The 19,643-nt window shown below is 42.4% G+C and overlaps 1 protein-coding gene across 5 annotated transcripts in view; it reads left to right on the top strand.

The window, feature by feature from the left end:
• LOC103177505 (MAP7 domain-containing protein 2) overlaps positions 1 to 19,643 on the top strand; it is a 64,418-nt gene that overhangs the window by 27,926 nt on the left and 16,849 nt on the right. For 2 of the 5 annotated variants that reach the window (XM_042334003.1, XM_042334004.1), the window contains exons 3-7: positions 668 to 742; positions 3,509 to 3,672; positions 10,334 to 10,448; positions 11,576 to 11,674; positions 12,092 to 12,202. In XM_042334003.1, the coding sequence (XP_042189937.1) occupies positions 668 to 742; positions 3,509 to 3,672; positions 10,334 to 10,448; positions 11,576 to 11,674; positions 12,092 to 12,202 (564 nt within the window). Of the gene's footprint in view, positions 1 to 667; positions 743 to 3,508; positions 3,673 to 10,069; positions 10,123 to 10,333; positions 10,449 to 11,575; positions 11,675 to 12,091; positions 12,203 to 19,643 lie in introns of those variants that run through there. The other 3 variants (XM_042334005.1, XM_007891700.2, XM_042334007.1) reach the window with 3 other exon arrangements.

The raw sequence follows: 19,643 nt of genomic DNA on the forward strand, positions 1-19,643 counted from the left end.
AAATGTATCAGCTCTGGCACTGTGAGCACATAATAACTTGCAATTAATTATACAGCATTTTTCATAAAAAACAAACATCTCAAAATGCTCTCCAGAATAGAATTGATTAGAAATTAAGTGAAAGTTTTTGCATAGGTAAAACGGTCAGCCAACCTACATTAGTAACGCTCCATAAGCAGCAATGAAATGAGAAGCCATTAATTTAGATTTGCAAGTAAATTTGGATCAGAAAGGGAATATAAACCAGGATAAATGTGACCAGGAGACGGACACCCACCCTCAAATACTTGATGCGCGGCTTGAACTTATAACCTTCTGACTCAGAGGCAGGAGTGCTAGCAACTGAATCAGATTGACACAATGATACATAAAGGGACAACAATGAACCTTGTGTTTTTTTTCTTAACATTCATAAGATACCTGTTACAATAGCTGCAAATCATCACAGCTTTATTGTAGGAATTAATAAGGAATTTTCCATTCTAAACACTTAACCAGATCTCAAGTGATAGTCATCGATCAGTAATATCGTTAGTTCGGCATTATTTTTTCAGCTATTGCAATAAGTAACCTAAACTAGATTTTACATGCAGTTCCATTCTTTTCATTGACAGCGTTGGAACTGTCTGGTCTTGTGAAGCAGAAATGCAATTGTTTATCTTTCCAGATGTGCAATCCTCAAAGACAGATGACCGACAAAGATTAGCAAAGGAAAGAAGAGAGGAACGGGAGAAATCACTTGGTAACTTTTATTTTTCTAAAAGACTCAGATGCTATTTGTGTACATGTTCCATGTCTTATTATTTTACAATTGATCTTTCTTTTTAAGGGCTGCTCTATTTGAGATGCCATAAGAACATAGAAACAGGAGTAGGCCATTCAGCTCTTTGAGCCTGTTCCAACATTTAATTAAATCATGGCTGATCTGTACCTCAACTAATCCTTTCAATTCCAATTTCCTGCTTTCTCCCCATATCCCTTAATACCCTGACCAACAAAAATCTATCAACCTCACTCTTGAAGGTGTGGATGGATCCAGCATCCACAGCCTTTTGGGGAAGAGAATTCCTGATTTCTGCCACACTTTGAGTGAAAAAATGCTTCCTGATTTCATTCTTAAATGGCCTGGTTCTAATTTAAGACTATGTCCACCTAAAGCTCATGCAATCAGGGAAGGCGTATTATTTTTAGAATGCAAGATAGATACTGGAACTCTTCAGTCTATAACTGATAATCCACCTGGCTCAAAATATGCATTTGAAATCTTCATTCAAGAGCAATAGAAGCAATTAAAGCATCCCAACAACCTACCAATTGAAAGGGTAGCTTTTCATAAATGGGTTCCTTAATAAGCAAGCCAATTCATGCCAATGGTGACTGCTTCCTATAAATGGAAGTACGTTATTCAGGCCACAGGAATGCCAATCTGAAGCAATGTATTCATAAATCTCATTACCGCAAATTAAATCCTGTGCTTTTCCATTATTTGCTTTGTACTTTTTGTGCGGTCTTGAATGTTTTCTATTTTCTGTATGTACAAGGCCATGAGCTATGGAGGTTGAAACTACTCTCAATTAGTTTCATATTCCGGAAGAACCAGCCCAAGAATATCAACATAACTTTTTTTTCTGATATTGATTTAATCTCTAATCCACAGAGATTTGTTTTATATTTTATTACTTTGTTTCAGGCTTGCCTGACTATTTTGTCACTGAACCAAACAGCAATGTATTATTTGAGATTTTGAGTTTTTTTTTCATGTGCCCAAAACTAAAGGTAGCTTTGTTTTTGTTGCATCTTTATAATGGAAAATTCTATCACAAACCATGCCAATTTTTGACGCCAATGCTGGTATTCACTTCATGCAAGAACACTGCATTCTGTTTCTCTTAAAAAAAATGGAAGCCATTAGGATGCATAATCACATATTTATTCAAAAATTCTAATATCAAATATCATGAGTTTGTGATGTATTAATATCACTCTGTTTTGCCTGCAACAATCTCATAGATACAGGAAGTAAGGAGTGGCTGTTGTACATAACAATATTTAAAAGGAATCATAAAAATAACTTGTAAAATAATTTTTTATCCTGACATTCCAGTGTAGTGTTGGGAATACATTTATGGAGGTGCCATCCTTTGGATGAGATGTGAACCAAGTTCCCACCTTCTTTTTCAGGTGGGCATTAAGACACCATGGCACTGTTCAAAAAGAGCACCTATTAGTGACTAACTAGTGATTAGTTAGTGATTTCTAAGTGAAGTCTCCTTAGAGCTGAGCTGCCTCCAAAGTGACATGCTTGACAATGGAATGTCAAGATCAAGTCAATCCTCTCTGGTAATTTCAGTAGATAGGTTCTTCAGCCACGTGGGTCCACAGTCCTACTGGCCTATTGAGTGTTGCTAATGATAGACCAGCCAGCTTGGTTCATCGACAAGACTTGGAGAAGCAGACCACTCATGGAGAGCAGGGATTCTTCCCACCCAACTCCCGCTCACCCTGCAAGTCAAAATCCTAAAAGGTAGGGTGATCCTGGTGAGACAAGCAGGAGGACGCTTGTCAAACAATGATCTCAATGGTAACCTATATGGTTTACGTTGTTAAACCCCAACAGTGTCCCAATTAATACTTTGAAGCCCCCAAACTTTGGCTCTTGTCGAGCTGTGTTTGATACCCAGGTAATTAAGTAGGCAGGGTGTGTCCCTTCAGGGAGTTAGTAGGCATTCCATATTCAGAAAAATGTCAATGTGTAGGTGGCATACATACGTGGAACTCTTAGTTTGGTTTGGATACTCTTAAGCATGGTGATGAGATTCCACAAGTGTCGGACACCAGGCTTACCAAAAAAGAAAGGAATTTCTCCCAGTGTCCTGGCCAGTAATCCTCCAGATGAAATTGCTGCCAAATGTTTTGAGCAATTTTGACAATTTGTTAAGACACTATGTAATAATATATTTAACAATAATCCTTGTATTTGATATAGCAAAGTGCTTCACAGGATTATACTGTAAAGTGTGGTGACTGTGCATTTGTAGACAAATGGTAATGCCAATTTCACTCATAGTCTACATTGACCCTTGAATGCTGGGGGTGAACTGAATTGGTGGAAGTTCTGCCCTTTAGATGAGACATTAAACCAAGGTTCCGTTTTGTCTGTCGGTTGAGGTGGATATTAAATATTCTATGGCAATATTCAAAAAGCAAAACGAGTTTCTACCGGTGTCATGAGCCACAAATCCCAGATTAAATGGACTGACAATGCAATGCTCTCCCTGCACTCTATCGGATTGTAAGTCAGTGAGTTCAAAGTCCTGATGGGGGCTTGAACCCCAAACCTTCTGAGTCAGAGGGAAGAATGCTCTCAACTGAACCAGGGTGTCCCACAGCTCGGATTCTGAGATATTGAACTTATACGACTGTATTTTAACAGGCCTGTTTTGGTAAATGTCTCTTTGTAAAATATTGCAATGAATGCTTGTCAAACGATTTGCATTTTTCCCGTTAGCTGCAAGAGAGCAGCAGATACTAGAAAAGGAAAGAAGAGCAAAGCTGTTATATGAAAAACAGATGGAAGAACGTTGGAAGAAGCTGGACGAGCAGCGTCAACGAGATGAACAAAGAAGAGCAGCAGTGGAAGAAAAAAGGAGACAGAGATTTGAAGTAGAGAGGGTGAGTACATATTTAGGAGTATCCCATTCATTTATACCAACTTTTCCCACTATTTGTACACGATATTAAAACAAAGTTGAGCTAGCAGACTGTTCACCCTCATACTATGCTGAAGAACAATTGTTATGTTGGATAAAGCTAGCTTCCAATGAAGGTGGAGTTGTATCTTCTTGGTAAATAAAGAGATCTGGGATTTAGAATCACAAAACTGTACAATTTGCAACATTGATGGACATGGCCATAAAGAATGCAAATCATTGCCCAGGCTTTATGTCTAAAGGAACAGAGTACAAAGTCAGGAAATAGGGTGTGAGGGATGATTCCACCATAAGTAAAATATAACAAGCAGAGGAAGTACCCTTCCAAGATGGTCACCGCACCCAACTGTCTTACAGGACATGGACAAGGACCCTTATGTTAGAAGATTAGAGCTCACTCGTCAAATAATTTGCGAACTTTGCATCTTACTACAGCAGGAATGTTCATTATGGGTAGTGGGGGTGGGGGGGAGGGAAGAGTACTCTGAGCACCAATTATAATATTCCTTGCATTTGATACACTGCCTTATCATGTTATTGAGATGTCTTAAAGAGCTTCACAGAATATATTGTAAAGTGGAGTGACTGTGTATTGTGTGGGTGAAATGTGGCAACCAATTGCTCACAGCAGTGTCCTACAAACAGTCATAGATTGAGTGAATTAGCAAATTATCAAACTGCTAGGCAGTAGCTATAGAAAAGTCCACAGGTAAAATTCACTAAAGCAGGACATGAAACAGCAATGGGAGATCTGTTGTAGAAAACAAGATGCAGGGAGAGGTTTGTTTCCCTAAAGTCACTAATAGAATACAATAATAATAATATTAATAATAATCTATCCTTGCACTTGACATAATGCCTTATCACGATATTGAGATGTCTCAAAGCGCTTCACAGAAAAGAATGTAAAGTGAATTAATTGTAAATATTGTGGGCAAAATGTCTCAGCCAATTGCACATAGCGTACACAGTCGTGGATTGAGTGACCAAATTATTATTAAATTTTTTAAAATTAATTTTGAAAAGAATTACTACTTACTCGTACCTAAACATTATGCTACGTGTAGTCCTGTAGTTCAGTGGTTAGAGCACTCGCCTCGCAAGCGAAAGACCAGGTTTCAATTCCCGGCAGGGCTTGGTCATTTCAATCCACAACTGTTTGTGGGACACTGCTGTGCACAATTGGCTGCCTCGTTTTACCCATGAAGTATATTCTGTGAAGTTATTTGAGACGTATCAAAGACGTGATAAGGTGCTATATCAAATGCAAGGATTATTATTACAGAACTCCCAAATGGACTATTTATAATTACCTCCACCCATTTTGTTTGTCCTCTCTTCCCCTTTCTAGGGAAAGCCATCTGGCCTCTTAGTGCAGACCCATCCCCTTTTTTCAGTGATTCGGCTGAGATTGTACCTTGCTCCATGAAGATTTCCAGGTTGTATCCTACCACCTCATCATATGGTACTCAAAATCATTGCCCCTCCCATGGGAGCATAATAATGAGGAGTAAGAGCATTTTACCAATTAGCAGAACTAACCGATTGAAAGACTACTGGTTGACAGGGATCTAATGTACTTTTAATTGTTCCTGTCTGTCTTTCCGAGTATCTATATTATACTCTGATTTATTTCAGCAGTGTTAGCAGCAGTAGAATGTAATAAATTGTCTTTGAATCTCTTTGATGCTCTTTGATGCTGCCTGGAAATCATGCTTCTAGAATTACAGGCACATCATGCAAACATGATTTCCGCTCCAGAGAGATCTGTAGATCAATATATTGATAATACTGTATGCTGTCAGCCAGTGACCTGATACCATGTGAGGTTACTGAAGAGAAATTCAATGAATTGTTAAAATTGGGGGAAAAAAGTTGGATATGTCATTTAAAGTGATATCCTGTAAATACTTTGGAAGTCTGACAAAGTGATAAGGCTCGATATCAAATTGCAAAGATTATTATTGTTATAATCCCTTTGTATGCATCTGACTGATACCACCAAATAGTTTTGTTTCCTGAAAATTGAACACTCACAACTCAAATCCCCAGATTTTTAGAGGCATTTAATCTATTGAGTAACAAAGACTGAGTCAAGTTTTATGGAGAATACAAAGAGATGGAATTTATAGGATTCGTGTGGCAGCAGAAGGCTGACCCACATAAAATAATCGCATTACTAATCGCCACAAACAAATAAAGGTTGTTTTGTATTTTGTAACTCATATGACCTTTTTGAACTACTGGAAAAATAATAATCCTTGCATTTGATGTAGCACCTATTGCACCGTCAAAACATCTCAATGCTCGTCACAGGATTTTACTGTAAAGTATAGGGAATTTCACGTTTGTGGCTTAACGACCACCTCAAATTTAAGAGGGCATTTGAAAACAATGCCACCAAAATAATTGTTGAGAAGGTGAGTTTGAGCCACTTAATGGTTGGGCAGCAGATGGGGCTGAGTTAGGATAGGGGGGATCGGCTTCCAGAGCCTGGTGAGAGAGAGGACAGGGGCTGCAGAATTTTAGATAATCTACACCTTAAGAGGAGTTGGGAAGGCTGATGGGGAGGGTGTTCGTAGTCAGGCCTGTATGCAGAGCATAGACTCGAGAATCGGTAAGAGTAAAACCCAGAAAGAACAAAGCATGGAGATGGAGCAGGGTGGAGAGACTGTGGAGAAGGATGGATTGGTCGACAGATTTGTTTTCGCACCTACAGCATTAACATGTCTCAAGTGCTTCACAGTTAAATTGCTGTGAAGTGTAATAACTGTATTTGTGGGCAAATTCGGCAGCCATTTTGCAAACAGCAGGTCCCCACATACAGTCGTGAGCGAAATGACCAATTTATCAGGAGGATTGTCAGTCAGGACTAGGAGAAATCCACCTCTTTTTGAATAGTATCATGAGATTTTTAATATCTGCTTGAATAGGCAAAATGAATCCCTGACAAAGTAGCATTCTTTCAGGTTTGTGCTGGTTTATCAGCCTGGAATGTGAGTTCAAATCCCAGTGTGGGTCTTGAACCCACAATAACCTGACTTCAGAGGGAACAATACTACCAACTAAGCCGCGCTGCTCTTTATATTAAGGATGTTCGCATTGCAACAAAAGATGACGTTGAATAAACATGCCATTGATGAGATCACAGATGAGATCCTTAATATGGTCACAGCTTTGGGTGACACACTGTAGAAAATATAAACATTATAAAGAGGATGCAGCATAGATTCACTTGAATCATATCAGTAGTGAAAGCATTGTAGATATCAATAAAGGCTCACTGACTATTCACAGGATCAGAGAAAGGTTAGAGAGAATGCAACTGTAATGTTCAAAATTCTGAAAGGGATTTAGAGGCTAAATAATGAAAGATCATTTTCAGGTTGCCTATTGAATTGATGTTTAAAAATCAGATACATATTCAGAGATGAAATATATAAAGAGTATGGGTGGAAATAGACAAATTGGAGGAAATGGGTAAGTGGAATTACAGCAGACCACTCCAGTGGGGAGCAGGCGCCAAATAGACAAAATGGGTTGAATATCCTCCTTCTGATCTATACGGTTTCAGCAATGGGTCAGATGTGGGAGGTACAATAAAATCCTGAAGGTACACCAGAGCAGAGTCTAGAGTGCATTGGCAGAGATTGGGTTAGTGAAGCACATATTAAAAAGTGCCCAAAACTGACTGAGTCTCATATATTCATAACATCTATACATGGAAATTTCTCTGTGTCTGAAATGGAATATACACTCTCTCTCTGGAGGAATAACTCTGCTTACCTAATTCCAGAGAGTATTAGGCTTAGATTGATGAGCCCCAAGGCTTGGAAACCACAAAGTATAGATTGGGGTTTTGCTGGAGTTTAATCAGCTAAATATATGTAGCTTGGCATTGAGAGCACTGCTTGGCAAATCTCCCAATGCTTGTCCAACTAGGATAACCATACCCATTAGGGTTTTAAGATTATTAAAAAAAATGATAAGGTGGATATTACCCTTCTCCTTACCTCCCAGCTCCACCTCCTTGCCCCTCTACTCAAAGACCTAATCAACCTCTCCCTGTCCCCTGGTGCCATTCCCACCCCATTAAAAACAGCCATCATCACCCCTATCCTCAAAAAGCCTTCCATGGACCCATCCCTGCTCTCAAATTACCACCCCATCTCCAGCCTCCCTTTCCTTTCCAAGGTCTTGAAAGAGTCGTTGCTTCGCTCCTTCCTCTCCTGCTACTCCCTATACAAATCCCTCCAATCGGGTTTCCGTGCTGGCTCTCTGCTGCCTTTGATACCACTGACCATTCTATCCTAATCCACCACATCTCCTCTCACCTCAACCTTCATGGTTCTGTCCTTGAATGGTTTAGATCATACTTCTCAGGCACTGGCAGCATCACCATCCATGGATGCACACTCCACCTCACTGAACCAGTCCGGAACTTTGGCATTTTGTTTGACCCTCAACTGTCCTTTCTCCCCCACATCCGTTCCGTGACCGCTCTGCCTTCCCCCACCTCCGCAACGTCACCCGGCTCCACCATTGTCTCACACCGCAGGCCGCCAAAAGCTTCATACACATGTTCATAACACCTAGAGTATGCCTGTCCAGCACCTGGTTGAAGCAAAAAGCATCAATGTATGTAAGAGAAAACTTGATGCATAATTGAGGGAAAGGGAATAGTGAGATATAAGTGGACAAATAGGAGGGATGGGGTTCTGTGGAATATAAACCTCAGCACAGACTAGCTGTTCTCCTTCCCCTCCACCATCAGCGGCCATGCCTTCAGCCACTGCACTACATCCCCAAACCTTTGGATCTTCATGCCTCAATCCCTCCACCTTGCCCACTCTTTAACCATCGTCATATCGCACCTGAAGATTTCCCTTTTTGACTGGGTCTACCTCCCATTTCTCTCTAGCTCGGCATCAGGTTCTGTCATTGTTCAGCACTCCGAGAAGCTACCCCACATGAAGGGCATTACATTTATGCAATTTTTTGACTTTTGTGGGCTGGATATCCTGCTTCTGCATCATATTACTCTGTGTCATATTACTCTGTGTAACTATGTAATGAGTAATCTTCCAAGTTCTACTGAGAAAGCAAGATGGCTGATCTGTCAGTGGAGTGCAGTTCAGTGGAGTGCAGACCTGACTGACTCAGGAATCGGACTACTGAGATCACCATAGAAGGTTGACTTGATTCTGCCATTCCATTACCAAGGAGGATAATCATTAGTTGGTCTTTTGATGAAGAAAATTGTGATGAAGATGATTGTGATTCTGTTTTACGCACGTTTCGACTTCCAATTTGAGTTAAATTGGCTTATTTAATCACCTGTTATGATTTAATTCTTTTATTTCATCATAAAAATTCATTTTATTTCACCTTAAGATGGATGTAAAATAATTTCATTTTCTTGTTTTATTTTCTAGTTTTACTTCTAAATTAATTCTCCCTGGCATAGGTTAAATTCCTAACATTGTGAACTGCTATTATTTTTGGTCATTGCGTTTAATAAAAGACTGAATCTAATTGTGCAGCGATCACCGATCCCCAAGTATTGAACCACTTGAAGGTTACTGAGCAGTTCATTTGGGCAGATTACAAAATATAATACAACATGTGCTCTAATAAGATTCAAATCATGAAAAACTACATATAATGGGTTCACGCTGCAATAAACAGCAACTGCTCTTGTGGGAACTTTCCCCAGTGGCTAACATGTTAATACTGTTTTTTGAGTCGATTGTTACAAAAACCCAGCCTGCTTGAAAATGTGCTAATAAGGTTACAGAGCCCTTTTAAGGAGTTGCATCAAACTCACTTGCAAAGAAAGCCTCATTTATAAATGCATGAATTGGTGTCCCAGTGCACAATTTTATTCCATTTGGACACACCCTTCCTAACTGCTCTGTCGAATAACCTTGAAATGTCCAGAAAGATTAAATTGCAATACCCATAACCAACATTTGGCTGGTAATTTGCCAATCATTTAAAGAAAACAACTCTTAGGTGTGTTTTTTTTTAAAAGTACACTTTTCAGACCTTATGTCATGTCAATCTTTTCTTGGAAAAAGCAGGAGTTTTATACTGCAGCAAGGTTATGGCAATGTGATGCCGCTGTATGTAACAGATATTTGCTGTCTGGCCAGTTTGCCTGGCTTTTATGCTAAGGATCCTGAGCACTGACTCAATTATCAAACCTCTGCATTAAGATCTTTACAGGGCCCTGCTATTAATGCTTGTTGAGTATTATTCATGAGTAGATGAAGTCAGAATCTTCGATGATGGTTAAACCTATGATAGCAGGTGGTGGCTGATGATGTAAGTGCTATTTGCATAATAGTTCAGCATCTTGTAATGCTTGCCTTTCTGTTAGGTATGTCGCCATTGCTGGAGGTTTATGATGGTATGTGCTTCATATTTATTTGTGTAAATCTTTTTTTATGCCAGTTCTTTTGCAGATTTATCTTAGATAGATCTCGTCTGTGATTTAAATTTTCTAATTGAAGGTCTGTTAAGACAAGCAGTCCTGTTAGTGAAATTCTTAAAGAGAGCTAGTGGATTTGAAGGCCGCTGACTTTTGGATGTTTTGTTTTATGTGGATGGTGCATTGCTAGGAACGCCATGAGGCTATAATGCGTCGCACCTTAGAACGGAGCCAGCAGCTCGAGCAGAGGCAGAAGAGGTGGTCCTGGGGAGGAGCAGGATCCACAGGCACTGGATCCAGAGATGGTAAGTGAATAGGGCACAGCCTGCAATGCAGCTTCTGGAATATCGTATCAATATGTGCTTGCTTCTTAAGGATCCTGTGAGCCATTAATCTTACCATATTTGTGAAGTTTTTATATATTTGTGTAGCTGATTTCACAAAGCATATCAGGATGTTCTCTTTTTACAAAGCTGAAATTTTATCAGGGTGTTTTTTTTTCCAGTTCTGATTTTATTTCTTTTCTGTGGCTTACAGCATATCATCCTGCTTTTTTTCCAAACGTCTGTGGCAAAGGTTGCTCCTTTTTCTTTCTGCTTTCATGATTACTAATGTGCGACACAAGCGAAAGGGGAGCGGTTAGAAGCAGGGAATACCTGTGCCTCAAATAGCTTAAACAGAAGCTAAATTGATTGTGTTTGATAGTGCAGGTTGGATTCAGGATTCGTAACATAGATCTTCATGGTTTCAATAAATTATTGAATTTGAGTATGTCTCGAGTCCTTTTAGGTTTTATTTAAAAACTCTGAAATTTAAAATCTTTTTGTAAGGCCCATTATGGTTGAGTACAGGGACAGAGTGAAATGGCATTTCTGAAGCATTAATATTGATTCTGTTAAAATATTCAAGAACGACGTTGTATTATTTTTAGTATTGTGCTGCCAGAAACCAAAAGCAATCGAAATTAGACTTAATTTGAGTTTAAAATGAAAAACATTGCATTTTTCTTCAAACCCAAAGTGCTGTCAAATACCTTGCCCAGTATTTCATTTATTAATGAAGGTCGAGCTATCATTCCCTTAGAATAGTGTTCATGACACTGTGCCTGAAAGGGGAAATTTTAATGAGTAAAAGGTGGAACAATCTCAGCAAAGTGCTGGTTTCTGTAAGAAAAGGCTTTTCCTTCCATCTGAATGCACGATGTTGCAGCTAAACTGGAGATATGGGAGTGGTTAGGCAACGCAACATGTTGCAGGCAATTCTATTCCTGCGGATGTAGAATCTTGAATTTTATTCGTCTTTGTTGCACTGTCTGTAAAATCTTTTTGTCGTGTTTTTGTTTAAAAGTAGGTTTGTTTTGTATGGCAAGCTATTTTTCAGCATTCTGCCTGCAAGTAACTGATATCCTTTATTCTGATTCTGTGCTATGTAGGTGAATCAGAAAATTCCCTACCCCCTCCTATAGATTTAATCGCCAACACCTATCCTCCTTCAGAGCCTGTGGCCTTTGATGTTGCTGATTCCGTTGCTGGTATTTGGGAAAATTACTCTATCTTGATGCGTTTTGTATTTTTTTTTATTTTACAAATTCGTATTCTGTCTTCCACTTGTCTAACCACTGTGTCCTAACCACCCTTTGTCCTGTTCAACTCTTTGTATTATTGCTGCTCAAACTGTGGACATTTTTGGATAACTCATGTGTTTACTCATTGGTCTTTGTCTCAGTGACTCAGTGACTAACTTGCATGGTTGCATTACATTTTTGACAGACGCGCTATATATTTTTCCAGTACTCGTGTGACACTTTGCATAAAAGCTTCACAATGTCATGCGTGCATGTCTGCGTGATGTGCAAGTTAACTTTTTTCTCTCACTCTTGTCCTTTTCTGTATAAAGATATTTTATACCAATCTAAACATAAATGTCCTTGCTGCCTCTCTTCTTGCAGTGGCTGACAGACTTTCAGCTTCAGCCATGAATCTTCCCAAACAAATGGATCCACCAGTCAGCAAGCGTCTGTCCTCCTCTGCAGCAGCAATTACACATTCCCCTGAAAGAGGCAAGTGATTATCCTACTGGGTGTTACATGCAGTCCTTGTGGGATATGCTACTGACAGATTTGCTTGAGATTTATTATGTTTACTACTATTCTACATTTTCTGCGGTACACATGGCCCCAAGATGTCAGTAATCTAGTCAAATCCAAATCTGGACAACACAGAGCAGATAAAGTATATTTAGCATATGGATTAATGCAATTCCAAATTGTGGATATGTCAGCGGTGTTAATTCAAGAAAATACCATAGATTGTCCAATCAATGTTTTATGGCACCTGAACATGTTAGCAATATTTCATTGCAGTGTCTGTAGTGCCTGCAGTGGGTGTAAACCTTGGGAACAAATTTGGATACAGTAACTGAAACAGCAACGTGACTGGCTTGCTTTAGTCCACTTATTCCAGAGAGATGATTAAAGCAGATGATGTGTTTTTGTTCTATTGACTTGGCTCCCTGCCACACAGAGAAGCAAAATGTAGATCTTTGGTTTCAAGAGTTCCTCAAATGGGGTGAGTTGTCAATCTTAGGAAAGTCATGAGGAGGAGGGGAGTGGTACCAAGAGATCCAAGGTGCTTCCCCTTCCCAACAACAATAACAAATTATATATGGAGTCCTGTAGCTTAGTGGTTATAGCACTTGCCTTGCAAGCGAGAGGACCTGATTTTGATTCCCGAGCAGGGCAAAAACAGCTCCAAAATCCTGTTCTCCATCACTCACTACCTTCTCCGTGTGCCCCATCAAGCATCCTCAATCCTAACATCAATTGCCAAGAACTATCTCCAAGATAGATAACATCCTGCTGGCCATCTCCTCCTCCTGCCCCATGTACCCCATTCCTCCTCCATCACCCACTCCTCCCCATCCCACGGCTCCTACCTTGGGCCCCAACTTACACTCCTTTACCCCATCTTTCCTTCCTCCCTCTCATCCTCCATCACCTGGAGGAAACCCACTACCTGTTGCCTCGAACCCTCCCCACCCAGCTGATAGTCGCTAAACTCCCCCTCCTTAGCCCACTGCTGTCAGACACCATAAATCAGTCCCTCTCCTCAGGCTCAGTCCCACTCCCCCTCAAAACCGCTGTCATCACTCCCCTCCTTAAAAAAACCTTCAACCTCATGCACTACCACCCCATTTCAAACCTGCCCTTCCTGGCCAAAGCCCTGGAACCCGTTGTTTCACATCAACTTTGCTCACATCTCACTCTCCACTCCCTACTCGAATCCCTCCTGTCCAGTTTCCTCCCAGCCCACAGCACAGAGACTGCGCTTTTCAAAGTAACAAATGACATCCTCTCTCTGTGACCAGGGCTTCCCTCTGCCTCTCCGCGGCATTTGACGCAGTCGACCTCGCCATCCTGCTCCACCGCCTCCTCCCTCATCCACCTCAGTGGGACCGCACTCGCATGGTTCGAGTCCTACTTAACCAACCGCCAGCACTTTATCTTGACCAACAGTTTTTCCTCTCGCCCCTGCCCGGTCACTTGTGGGATACCCCTAGGCTCCATCTTTGGCCCCCTCCTCTACCTTATCCGGATAAGAGCAAATTTCCTGCAGCTGAATGTTGGCAAGACGGAAGCCACACTACTTGGCTTCCAACAATGTCTTCTTTCCTGCGGGTCTGAATTCCTCAACCTCCCTGGGCTCTCCCTCAGACTCTCCAAACCCGTGCCAACTTAGATGTCAGGTTCGATTCCCAGCTTTCCTTTCTACCACACATTCGTTCCCTGACCAGAACCACTTTTTTCCACCTCTGCCACATTGCCCGCCTCCGTCTGTACCCCATACCCACAGCAGCCGAAGCCCTCATCCATGACTTTGTCACTTCCCGGCTGGACGATTCTAATGCCCTCCTGGCTGGTCTCCCCAGTTTCACCAAACACAAAATCCAATTAATTCAAAAAACAGCCACCCGGATAGTCACCCGCACGGAACACCGTACCCCTATCACACCAGTCCTAGTCAGGCTCCACTGGGTCTTAAACACCGATATATAGATTTCAAGATCCTCTCACTCGTTTTCAAATCTGTTCATGCTCTCACACCTCCCTACCTATCTGACCTGCTTACCCCCCACTCTATCACCCGCTACCTCCACTCGGCTGGCTCCGGCCTTCTGTTTGTCCCTCGTGCCCCTTCCGTTCCACCATCAGTAGCCGTGCCTTCAGCCTCTACACCCCGAAACACTGGTACTTTCTGCCTCAATCTCTCTGCCCCTCCCTCCCCACCTACAAAACCCGCCTAAAGACCTTCCCTTTTGATTGTGCTTACGGTCACCTCCTCCACCCCCTTGTCAGACTCTGCCGCTGTGAAACGCTACCCCGTGTGAAGGGTGCTACATAAATGCAAATTATTATTGTTTGTCAATTGGCGGATCGCCTTCTGAGGGTAATAATCCCTACAAAAAAATCATAATTTGGTCACTGAATTCATGACTGTTTGTGGGACACTGCTGTGCGCAATTGGGTGCTGAGTTTCGCCCACGAAATACAGTCAATTCTCTTTACAGTATATTCTGTGAAGTGCTTTGAAACGTCTCAAAGACATCGCAAAGCCTGTATGCGTCTGGGGTCTCAAATCCTGAATACATCTGGAGGTTTACTATGCCTGTCCTTCAGAACGTGCACCTCTGACCTCAATACATGATAAGGTATGCTCAAATCAAAGCAAGGATTAATAATTGTATTTGTAAAGCGCCTTTTATGTTGGGAGGATGTCCCAAGGCGCTGGGTTCCCACCCATGCATTTCCTAGGAAAGGTAGGGACAATTGGAAGAGTAGCACATAGGTGCATTTGAATCCTTTTAGCAGATTGATGGCATTGAGGGAGTAGGTCTTCTGCTCTTAATTTTATCTACAGAGGATGTTTTATCAAAAAGACAATATTTAAAACCAATCAATTTAAATACTTGTACCTGTGCAACAAAGATGAGATTAATTTTAGTTATAATTTATTCACATAATGTATTCATTGTTTATTCATGTAAACAAGCTGAATAGGCACCATCAAAAGTAAGAAGGTCATATGTGTAAGGTTTATGTATAATTTGTGTTTTCATATTTTGCTCTGGCATGTTTAATGCTATATTGTTTCATTTCAGAGAGGCCTGGAAGCTCATTATATATTTTGTCCCTATTATGGATAATCCAGATTCAAATTATGATTTGGGGATTTTTGTCTTCCCTTCCCTCAACATTCCCCTCTCACCACACAGCATTCTCCAATGTAAATTCCGGTCAGGAATCTCCCATTGCTGCTTAGTAACTACAGTAGCTGATAGATTTTTACCGACAAGGCCATCTCCGACCACTACTTCATCTCCTTCACCACCTCCACCCCCCTCCCCACCTCCACCAGACCCACCACCATCTTCTACCGCCCTTGGAAGAAGTTACCCCCACAATCCCTAACCGATGCCTTGGAGTCCTCTGAACTCCTCTCCCTCTGGCCTTCAACCCTCACCGACCCCTCTTCTCCTCTCTCCCTCCTCCACAATATCCTCTCCTCCACACTCGATACTCTTGCCCCCATCACTTCCCGCACTGTCTCCTACTCCCGCTCCTCCCCCTGGTACACCACCCACCTCCGCTCACTGAAATGCCAGGTGCGGGCTGCTGAGCGCACCTTTGTCAAATCCGGCTTAACGGTCCACCGACAAATCTGGCTGGACCTCCTCAAAATTTACCGCTCCACTCTAGCCTCGGCCAAGTCGTCCTTCTACTCCAGGATAATCCTGGAGGCGAAGAACAACCCCAGGCTACTGTTTTCCACCACATCCCGACTCCTCCGTCCCCCCCGCCACCCCGCGCAGGTCATCTCCTCCAACCTTCACTGCGAGGAGATGCTGGATTTCCTTGAATCCAAGATCAAGGGAATCCGCTCCGCGGTCACTTCCCCTCCAACTTCCACCCACCACCCACCCCTTCCCTCCCACACTCCGACTCCTACCCATCCTCCCCTACACACCTTCGTACCCGTTTCCCCACCCTCTGTCACTGAACTCATCCTATCCCTAAAACCAACCACCTGCTCCCTTGACCCCATCCCCACTCCACTCCTTATCTCCCAGCTCCATTTTCTTGCCCCACACATCACTGACATCATAAACCTGTCCCTCTCCTCTGGCTCTGTCCCCATTCCATTAAAAACTGCCATCATCACGCCCACCCTGAAAAAACCCTCCCTTGATGCGTCGCAGCTATCAAGCTACCGGCCCATCTCCAACCTCCCCTTTCTCTCCAAGGTCTTGGAAAGAGTTGTCGCCTCCCAACTGCGCTCTTTCCTCTCCACCCATTCTCTTTTTGAACCCCTTCAGTCAGGTTTCCGTGCTGCTCATAGCACAGAAACTGCCCTGGTCAAGGTCACCAATGATATCCTGACCATCTGTGACCAGGGCTCCCTCTGTCTCCTCGTCCTCCTCGACCTATCGGCAGCATTCGATACGGTCGACCACACTATCCTACTCCACCGCTTGTCCTCCCACCTCAACCTTCAAGGCACTGTCCTTGAATGGTTTAGGTCGTACCTTTCTCACCGTCTTCACTTCGTCTCAACGAATGGCTTCTCCTCCACCCCCCGTACTGTCTCATGTGGTGTCCCTCAGGGCTCTGTCCTCGGTCCCCTCCTCTTCACCCTCTATATGCTCCCCCTTGGTGACATCATCCGCAAACATGGGGTTAACTTCCACATGTATGCGGATGACACCCAACTCTACCTTTCCTCCTCTACTCTCAACTCCACGACCACCGATGTCCTGACAGCCTGCCTGTCCGACATCGAGTCCTGGACGAGAGACAACTTTCTTCAGCTCAACGTGCAAAAAACCGAGGCCCTCCTGATTGGCTCACGTCAGCGCCTCCGCACCTCAGGCGCTGACACCATCAGCATCCAAGGCTGCACTCTCCACCTCTCAAAGCCAGTCAGGAACCTCGGCGTTTTGTTCGACCCTGAGCTGTCCTTTCTCCCTCACATCCGCACCACAACTGGCACCGCCTTCCATCACCTCCGGAATATCGCCAGATTACGGCACTACCTCACCCCTCACGCTGCTGAAACCCTGGTTCACGCCTTTGTCACCTCAAGGCTGGACTATGGGAACTCTCTCCTCGCCGGCCTTCCCGCCACCTCCCTCCACAAGCTGCAGGTCATTCAGAACTCTGCAGCTCGTGTACTGTCCCGCACCAGGCTTCGGGACCACATCACTCCCACCCTCGCTCGCCTCCACTGGCTCCCCATCCCCCAGAGGATTGATTTCAAGATCCTCATCCTCACCTACAAGGCCATTCACGGCCTTGCTCCCTCCTACCTCTCCAACCTACTATCCCCCTACCTACCTGCCCGTACCCTCCGTTCCTCTGGCTCCGGTCTGCTCCACGTCCCCCGCCCCAACCGCCCTACTATCGGTGGTCGGGCCTTCAGCCTCTCAGCCCCGAGGCTCTGGAACTCCATCCCCCAGTGCCTTCGCCTTGCTTCCTCCCTTTCCTCCTTCAAGGCCGGTCTCAAAACCTTTCTCTTTGACCGTGCCTTCAGCTCCCCTCTCGACTCTCTTCCTCCTCCTCGCTCCCTCCCTTCCCTCCCCTCACCCTGACCATTTCCCCTCCTCTCTCCCTCCCTTCCCTCCCTCACCCTGACCATTTCCCCCCTGCTCGGGTCATGACCCAACTGTGCAGCGCCTTGGGACGTCCTCCTGACGTGAAAGGCGCTCTATAAATGGAATCTTGTTGTTGTTGTTGTTGTTGTAGATGTTTGTAAGAGAGCATAGGTGAATTACCCTCTGATCTTTACCTCCATTCTTACGGGGGATATCCTTGCCTCCACTCTTGTTGTTCAATAACTAGCTGGCTGCTGGGTTTGAGAATCACAAAACTGCAAGCCTTTTACTGAATAATTGTTTCTAATTGTCTTTCATTTAATGTGAAAAATTTTATATTTAATAATAATTTAACAATTTTAAAAAATGACAATTTTAGGGACATTACTGAAATATGTTTCTGCAGTACTGTGTATCTGTCGTTTTCAAGTAGTTGATAAAAAATTGCTTGTATCCTTTATACCTATTTGTCTCACTTAACTGAATGAGCTTTTTGCATTTCCCTTAATTTGTAAGATAAGAAATAACGAGGTGAAAAAATACAATGTTGTGGTATAATGTGATAATTATGGCATTTTCACCACAGTCTATCCAGAACATGCATTATATTTGTAAATAATTTGGAAAATAATGAATTACTGGTTGTACACGCTTTGATGGCATTAAAGGGGATGTGTTGGCAGTAATGGTAGTTAGATGGGGAATAACTGGGAGAGAAATCCAGTCTATTCAAGCCTATATGTCATGTAGAGCTGCCAATCGCCTTTCAATTTCCCAGAACATTTTGCACATCAGTGAAGGAAAAAGCAAAGTGAAATGGAGTCTCAAAGCTTGTATACATCTGGAGGTTTACTGTGCCTGTCTCTCAGTACATGACCTCTCACCTCAATACGGTTTATCAAATTATTGGTTTGAGATCTCAAATAATGCCTCTCTAATTATCTAGTGGTTCAGAAAATTGTCCAGCTCCTTCTTTGTATAACTATTGATTACCTTTCAGTAAATGAGATAATTTATTTCACAGAATGTTAACCGTCTGAATCTAGAATAGATTGCAATCTGTAACTGCCCTAGCACAGTCCTCCCTTCCTTCCTTCAATTCTAGTTAAAGGATTTTAAAGCAAACCCTTTTAATGGAGAGTTTCTCAGCTAAGAAATGTTTGTTTGAAATAAGTACTACCAAACATTAGGCTTGAATGTGCTCTTGTTTTCAAATCCTTCCACATTGCTCCTCCATCCTGCCTTCACAGTCTTCTCCAACCTTATGTTCCAGAGGCACTCTTCACTCTGCTGATATTGATCAGCTATTGGTTTTGAGGAAGCTATTAGATGCAGTACCCAGCAAATTGAGGTGCTGAATTTCAGGAAGCTGGAGGCACCCAGGCTGGAAGTTAGAGAAATGAGGGGTAGAACAGATACATTTCTGAATTTGTTAGAGCGCCTGACATTTCGTAGTGCTGTCATTGAGTGAAGATTGTGTTGCTGTTTTACAAATTCAATGTGATTAATAAATTGGTTATTAACATTGTAAAAATATTCAGAGCATGACAAAGGATGTATTAAATATCATTTTTTTAAAAAAATTGAAGAATGGAATAATAATAAATAAATTCTTAGATTTTTATATAGCGCCTTTCATGTTGGGAGGATGTCATAAAGCGCTTCATATGTCCTGTAAAGTGTAGTGACTATGTGTGATTATATCTTGCACAAGTTCGGAGTGATGTTATCACTTACCTGTTTATCGACCAATCTTAAAGGTTTGACTAGTGACCCTAAAGCATTGAGATTGTAAGCGTATTCTACTTCAACTTAAAATATGTTATCTAAACTTTGTGTGCACACAAATATAA

Source organism: Callorhinchus milii, unplaced genomic scaffold (assembly GCF_018977255.1).
Source record: "Callorhinchus milii isolate IMCB2004 unplaced genomic scaffold, IMCB_Cmil_1.0 Scaffold4, whole genome shotgun sequence".
In the NCBI taxonomy this organism is placed as follows: Eukaryota; Metazoa; Chordata; class Chondrichthyes; order Chimaeriformes; family Callorhinchidae; genus Callorhinchus; species Callorhinchus milii.